General features: G+C 43.7%; 1 protein-coding gene across 2 annotated transcripts in view; it reads right to left on the bottom strand.

Annotated features, from left to right (window-relative positions):
* Fbxo9 (F-box protein 9) overlaps nucleotides 1-7883 on the bottom strand; it is a 33849-nt gene extending 25966 nt beyond the window's left edge. The window contains exons 1-3 of one of the 2 annotated variants that reach the window (XM_048424380.3): nucleotides 7685-7883; nucleotides 3068-3151; nucleotides 569-727 (exon numbers count right to left, since the gene is read on the bottom strand). In XM_048424380.3, the coding sequence (XP_048280337.1) occupies nucleotides 569-727; nucleotides 3068-3151; nucleotides 7685-7687 (246 nt within the window). In that variant the 5' untranslated portion in view covers nucleotides 7688-7883. Of the gene's footprint in view, nucleotides 1-568; nucleotides 728-3067; nucleotides 3152-7167; nucleotides 7193-7684 lie in introns of those variants that run through there. The other variant, XM_048424381.3, reaches the window with a different exon arrangement.
* Nucleotides 7884-8094: the final 211 nt, after the last annotated feature.

Raw genomic sequence — 8094 nt, forward strand, 5'->3', positions numbered from 1 at the left:
TGCTGTCAATTCCAGACATCTACTTTTTCAGACACTAGGTGAATCTTAAGAAGAATAAATAAACAACAAACTTTACATAAAAATGTTAGGTGATAGGAAAATAAGCTGGTATTAATTGCTGTGATAAAATGTCATGACAAAAGCAACTTAGAAAAGAAAAGGTTTATTTGGGTTCACGGTTCCAGAGGCCTGGAGTCCATGGCGGGACGGAGTGAAGGCACGCTGCAAGAACGGGAAGCTGAGCGCTCAGATCTAAACAGCGAGCATGAAGCAGAGAGCAAACTTGAAATGGCATGAGTCTTTCAACTCCAAAGCCCAGCTTCAGCGACACACTTCCTCCAACAATGTCAGCAGGGACCAGGCACTTCAAACGCCCAAAACTATAGGAGATGCTTCTCATTACAGTAATAACATCACCCCAAACAGTCAGAAGCAGTGCAGAACAGGTAAGCGGGAACACTAGTAAAAATGTCTCCACATCAGAAAAACGTCATTTTAACTTTACAAATACACGTCTATATCACCAGAGTTGACTAAAGATAAATTATTAGATCTGTTTAGCACTTACCTTTTCTTCCTTTGCCAGTTCCTGCCTTCCTTTGGTGTCTGCAGCTGCTTTCAGTATGGAGCCTCTTCCTGCTCTGCAAGGCCGAGTTTCTAAATTACTAGAACCTACGCCTGGGCCAAGTTCAAACATCCACTGAGCTCTGAACATCTGGAGCTGTGCCTGTAACAAAAGGGTATTTGAGGACCCATCAAGAGAAGATAGTGAGACTCTGGAGTGATTTAATAATATGCCCAGTATTTATGTCAATGTACTTTCTTGAAATTCTAAGGCCAGAAAAATCAGTCCCCCTGTCTCCCTCTCTCTCTCTTTCTCTCTCTCTCTCCCCCCTCTCTCTAACCAAATACCTGATAAACATACTTTAAAAAATCATTTTCTGCTTAAAACTTTAAAGTATGTATATCAGCTGAAAGTAAGTCTGTCTATACAATAGAAAGTCTGAAAGTACTGGAGAATAAGCCCTGGCGTGCAGGCTGAACTTCTGTGAATGACGCACATTCAGTAGATATTACAAAGCTGAGAAGCTCTATAGCTCAGCCCAAAGTTCTTCTCTTTTAATAAACATTCTATACTCAAAAAGGAAATTCTTCTAAACACAGGTCATTTCAATATAAAACACACACAAAGTCAAACCCCTTATGTGGCTGATTGATTTTAAGGAAGAAATTGTTACCCCAACTTCTAATACCAGCCAAGTTTTTACCCCATCTGGGTACTGCCTCAGCAGGTTGCCTTCAGGCTCCCCAGGTGATGCCTTGGCTCCGGTGAGGGCAGTTTGTCCTCAGAAGCCCACAAGACCGCCTCAGGAAGTCCATTAAGACTGCACTACAGCTGGGCATCTTCCTCTTGCCTCCATTCCCTCCTTCCTCCCGAGGAGCGCAAGCCAGTACCTTCTCCTCCAGAAGAGGACTACTTCTAACAGAATCATGTATGATATTTGTGGGTAACTTTTTGAAAATGTGTCATAGATGTCCTAAGAATGTTCTGTACAGGACTTTGGTTCCCATTCTCTTCTAACATGTTAGTCATGTCTGACCTGCAGACCTACATTCATTATTTACTAAATGACATGTACCAAATAGACAAGTATTATAAAGTTTAGAAGTTTAATAATAATTAAGTTTAATAATTAATTTAACTACAGTAATTTTAAGTTGAGTGTAATATACAAGATTTATCTCATCCTTGGAAATGTTATATTGCATTTCCTATCATGTTTCCACCATTCCTTAGAACGAGTAATGGCTATTTAGGTCATGTGACACTTTTCCATATAAGTAACACTATGATAAACATCTTTTAACATGTATATTTATTCATTTTTTTTCCCGTTATCTCCTTAGATTTAATTTTCTGGAGAATTGCTGTATCAAAGGGAAGGCATAATTTTAATTTTGACACACATTGCTTGTGTACCTGCAAGAAAAATAATGGCCATTTATAATCTCAAGTGTAATGTGCAAGTGGTTTCACAGTTCAGACAGAAATGGACATTATTCAATATACCAGTTAAATTATTAATGAGGCATATTATCTCTTCAAATATTTAACAGCCATTCATATTTTTCCATTAACTGTCCATTTATCTTTCTGTCTTGTGTTCCTCTGATTTATGCACAAAATCTATATACTCAGGATTCTAAACTTTTGTTCACATGGCAAGCAGTGGTTCAAGCTATTTCCTTCAACCTTATGATGCCTTTTGTTATGCACAGGCTTGGAACTTCTAAGTGAGTAAACATCAATCTTGTTATTTAAGGTTACAAGTTTTGAGTCATTCTTACGTACTACTGAATACTTTAAACCTACATTCTGGAGACCAAAACAATAGTTCAGTAGGTAAAAGCACTTACTGCCATGCCTACTGATAGTTCTATCCCTAAGATCCATGCGGTAGAAGGAAAGAAATGACTCCCACAAATTGTCCTCTGGAACCTCCACATGGGCATACACGTGCACACACGCACATGCAAATAAAAGCAATAAAAAAGTTTTAAATTACATACTGAACTCCAAAGCTTCAGTTATTGATATCTATTTTTACATAAAAAGTATGATTTATGTATGCTATAAAGAATATGAAAGTCGGGCTGAGAATATGATGTCTCAGTGGTTAAGAGCACTGCCTGCTCTTCCAAAGGTCCTGAGTTCAATTCCCCGCAACCATATGGTGACTCACAACCATCTGTAATGAGAGCTGGTGCCCTCTTCTGGCCTGCAGGAATACATGCAGGCCGAACACTGTACAAATAATAAATAAACATTTCATTTAAAAAAAAAAAAAAAAAGAATATGAAAGTCCAAGCCAGGCAATGGTAGTGCATGCGAGGTTATTCTGGTCTACAGAGGAAGTTCCAGGATAGCCAGACCACATCTCAAAAAACAAACAAAAAAGAATATGAAAGTCCAGTTAAACTCCATGCAAAGAGCAGATAGATGCTCCCAATGGGGACCAGTTTTACACAAGAGACAAGCGTTCAATACAGAACTGGAGATACGTGCCTGCAGGTTTCCCTCTGCAGGACTCTCATTTTCATCATCACCCACGCTGACGGCATCAGAATGACAATCTTCCTCCGCTTCTGCCTGAGAACAAACCAGAACAACATCAGAAACTGGCAACTGCTAACTGGTGACAACTGTCAACTAGTACCTTTGAGTTTGTGGAACCCACTCTGAAGACAGAGGCTGGACAGTGCATTTAGGACCCTGCTGTTTATTCCAAAGGAAAACGTGCCTGAAATATTCTCTACTCTACACCACAAGAGTGTGTCAATATCACCATAAATCCTAAAATCTTGTTCCCAAAACTGTAATATCAAGTCCACTCATCCAAAAGTCATTTTGAGCCAGGTAGTGGCAGCACACACTTTTAATCCCAGCACTTGAGAGGCAGAAACAGGCGGAGCTCTGTGAGTTCAAGGCCAGCCTGGTCTGCAGAGTGAGCTCCAGGACAGACAGGGATACACAGAGAAAGCCTGTCTACAAACAAACAAACAAGTCATTCTGAGTCTAGAATTTGCTATCTGTAAATGTTTCTTTGGCCTCTTATTTTCCATAAGCTGTGTCTGGATCTAGAAGAGGAAATGGAATAAAGTCTGGTGAGTCGCTGCTCTCTGAAGACCACCTCATAGGTGACGTGCTTTCCAGCAGGACCGAGGTGTCCTCAAATGCAGCCAATAAGTCCTTTCACCAGTGTTTCAAACACAATTATTTCAGTCTAACTAAAAGCAAAACATTTTCAGAACAATTTTGAGTTCGTTCATAAAGTTCAGCAAGTTAAGGAGACTATGACGTCTCGTGCCAACGAAATATAATTGTTTCTCTCCAGATATCTACTTTGGTAAGTTTAAATGATGCCAATGAAAGAAAATTTGGACTTTAATTTTTGTAATATTGTAGAATCAACCACTAGGCTTCAGTTTGGGAGCTGAAGATGACTCTGCAGTTAAAAGCATTCTGCACTTCCAGATGAGCCAGGTTCCATTTTCAGTACCCACATGGTGGCATACATCCAGGGGATCCAACCTCAGCCTGGCATGCTGTCGCATGCTTTAATCTCCACAAAGAAAGAAGCAGGCAAATCTCCTTGAGATAGAGGCCAGCCTGGTCTACAGAGTCTAGGCCAGTGAAAGAGTGACAGTGAGACCTTGTCTGAAGGAAAAAAGGAAAGCAAGGAAAGAGGCAGGGAAAGAAGGAAGCTCTTTTCTTTTTCCTTTTTTTTTTTTTTTTTCAGTGCTGAGAAATTGAGTCCAGAGTCTTGTACATGGTAAACAAGTACTCTACCACTGGGCCACTTAGTTATATCCCAACCAAATCAACCTCTTCTATTTTATCTCTACTATAAACCCAATCTTTTACACTGGAGTGACTTCAAGTGGAATAAAAGTGAATTGGATTATAGTATGCAGCTTTGGGCTTAAACCATGTTTCAGTTTACTATTTCCATTGTATCCTTTTCGTTTCAGTAAACCAAATAATTAAAATAACCCTACTTCCCAGGAAAATGAAGCATTGCCTCAGCTCAGCCTGTTAGCTAATAACTTACCAGCAAGGGGAACTTGCTCAACACTCAGTGTGATCAGTCCTACACAGAAATGTGGCAATGAGGGAAAGAACCCTGAAAGTTAGCTAAGAATAAGAACAAAACCAATTTTCCTGCCTCAAGTATGTATACACACATGCAGAAAGTTACATGTACAGTTTCATACACACATGTACCTACACACACACACACACAGACCACCCCAGAAGAAAAGAAAAGCCAAAAAAAAAAAATGATTCCATCTAGTTCCAAAGACAGCAACTTTTATAATAGCAAATTTTAGGGGTAAATTATTTCAGGAGAGAAAAGGTTTTGTTACCACAGATCTCTGAACAGAGCAACGAGACATACTTGCACCACACACAGAGCAACATAAACAAGCTCTGCTCATCCCTTATCTCGGGCAACCAGACTCCAAGCAGGGAGCCAATAACGCTTGACTAGCTGGTACACAGTGAAATGCTCGCTGCTCTATAGAGATTATATCAGTGAAGACATAAATGAAGACACATCAGTTCTAAGTCTGGAGCCTGGATTTGGATAAAAGGACTTAGAACCCCCAAAAGGTCCCTGCGTAAATCCCTTAGGTTGGCACTCCTGGGCATTGAAGATTGAGGTTACCTGTAGAATCTGACCTAGTGGGAGTGCCTGGGTCACGGGGGATAAATCCTTGAAACATACTGTGGGGCCCCTTTCTTTTCTGTGTCCCGATTCACGAGGTAAGCAGTTTTGTTCATGTGTTCCTGCCATGATGTGCTGTTTCATTAGAAGCTCAAAGCACTTGGATCCAGAATTGATCCTTCAGAACCTTGGGCCAAAATGAATTCTTTATAAGTGATCTCAGGGAATTCTGTTGTAGTAAGAAACTGATCTACTAGGAAATACATAAGGGACTCTGAAATGCATAGATCCCTCTGAGAAGCATGCTTCTCTTTTTTAAGAGTCAACTTATCACTGCAAACCCTCACTCAGCTAATAAGAGAAGGCAGAGTCCAACCGAGTACCCTTTAAGTCGGGCAGCCTTCTAGCTATTACCTGGCAGTCAGACTAAGCTAACTGGATCTGAAGAGCTTCCCTTGTTCACGCCAGTTGGCGCTGCTTGCTCTCTGGATCTGGATTACCATTTTCCTCACTTAGCTGCTCCTGCTCATCATCAAAATTCAGGTAAAAGTTCATCTTAGCAGCTTTTCCCAATTATCTTTGTTACCTTAATTTTGGATTGAAAGTATTTATTCCCTTCAGTGGATTGAGTGTACTGAAGACAAAGAGCATATCTTGGTCACCTCTGCTACCCTTAGGACCAAACACACTCCAAGATTCTTAGTCTCACTCTATATAGCCAAGGCTGGCCTTGAACTGGCAGAGATTTTCCTGCCTTGGACTCCTGAATGCTAGGAGGAACAGAATTATAAGTGTAAGCCACTACGCTGGAATCTGTCCATTTTCTTTGGAGGAACTCTGTGGAGCTGGAGAGATGGCTCAGCAGTTGAGGACTTGATATTCTTCCAGGGAACCTGAGTTTGGTTACCAGCACCCATGTCCAGCAGCACACAACAGCTCCAGGGGACTGGAACCCTCCTCTGGCCTCTGTGGACACCTGCACATCCATGACACACTGTCTTAGTTAGGGTTACTATCGCTGTGATGAAATGCCATGGCCAAAAGCAACTTAGGGAAGAAATCGTTTATTTGGCTTATGCGTCCACATCACTGTTCATCATTAAAGAAGTCAGAAGAGTTCAAACAGGGCAGGAATGTGGAGACAGGAGCTGATGCAGAGGTCATGGAGGAGCGTTGCTTACTGGCTTGTTTCTCATGGCTTGCTTACCCTGCTTTGTTATAGAACACAGGACTATCAGGCAAGGGATGGCACCACCCACAATGGACTGGGCTCTCTCCCAACAATCACTAACTAAGAAAATGCCCTACAGTGGATCTTAACGAAAGCATTTTCTCAATTGGGGCTCCCTCCTCTCAGACGACTCTAGACTGTGCCAAGTTGACATAAAACTATCCTGCACACATACAAATACACTCACACTCACATTCACACACACGAATTTAAAAACAATTTAATTTAAGGAGACTGAGAGATCTGTAAAGACAATTGGAGAAGATTAGGTACTGCACCAAAATCCGCACCATACAGAATGCCTACCTCAAAGACAAGAAAATGGGAAACCTGAAATAAGACATCTCTTTTCTCTCGAGTTTTCCCCCTGAATCCACTATTAACCTGATTTTGAAAGTATGACCTGGGATTTTACTACATTTGCTCAATTTCAATGCCACTTGAAATAGGCGCTTAAGAAATTTTCAGTTTTTTCGTAATAGAAAATTACTCAAGCGTTACTGTATACTTGAATTAGTTTCTTCACCAATGGGATCAATTAAATACGAAGGTTAAGGGCTTAATCCTGGTCAGAGAACCACTTTTGAAAGTTTAGAATAATCAATTAGTACGTTTTCTGTTCCAGATTAGTTACATAAAAATAAATCGTTTCAGCCAATTCACTTAAGGAACGACAATCACTTGAGTGTTCTAGTCAGTCTGTACCTTTTATTCTTAATTCGTTCAGCCCTAGCCGGAGATTAGTTTCTTAGTCACTGCAGAGACTACACATTCCACGCCACAGTCCCGTGAGACCTGAGCTGTCAGACAGGGAGCAGCTTAGCACAGTCGCTCCATCTGCACATAGAGAAGAGGCTTAGGCCCTTGCTACCATGAAATTAGATCGGAGTCCTCCAAGTCTGCCAGGAATATCATCATCCTAGCCGGGCCACTGAAACCTCGGGGGCGTGCGTGCGTCCTAAACTCTGGGCTCCCGAAGACGCAGAGATCGTCTGTGGCTCCGGCTGCCAGAACAGGAGCGATCAACAAGTGTCTCCGCTTTCCAGGGCCACCTCCCTGACGCAGAGGCCAGGACCGCGCACCTCAGCCCCCACTCCGTGCTCCGACGGTTTGGGGGCGCCGAAGCGGGCCTTTCCTCCGCTGGCCTTCAAAGCTTACCCTCACCCGGGGCCGCCTTCCCGCCCCGACGGCCCAGCCCACGCTGCCCGCCCCCCGCGGTTACCATGCTGGCGGGTGGCCGGCCCAATCGAGGGGCTCCCCGCGCCCGGCTCCCAGAGGGGTGGCGGCTGCCCGGTGTCTACTCCTGTCCGTCTGCTGCAGTGGGGCTTAGCAGAGTTCTCGGTCGGAGAAGCGCACCAAGCAGCGGCAGTAACTGCGGGCCCGGCGTACGGCAGCCATATTCGCGGGACAGGGGGCCGGGGGTAGGCGCGCTGCGGCGGCCGGGAACTCGAGCTGCGGAGGGGTCGCCGGTCGCCAGCGGAGGCCGAGCACCGAGCGAGGAAACGAGCGTCGGCCCGACTCGAGCGATCTGGACGCAGCGACGGAGCTGCCTGCCCTGCTGCGGAAACTGCGCCGCCGCGCCGCGCATGCGCACGGCCGCCACCGCCTGCCGGGTTAGCAGCCGCCCGCGGC

Source organism: Myodes glareolus, chromosome 4 (assembly GCF_982192425.1).
Source record: "Myodes glareolus chromosome 4, mMyoGla1.1, whole genome shotgun sequence".
NCBI lineage: Eukaryota > Metazoa > Chordata > Mammalia > Rodentia > Cricetidae > Myodes > Myodes glareolus.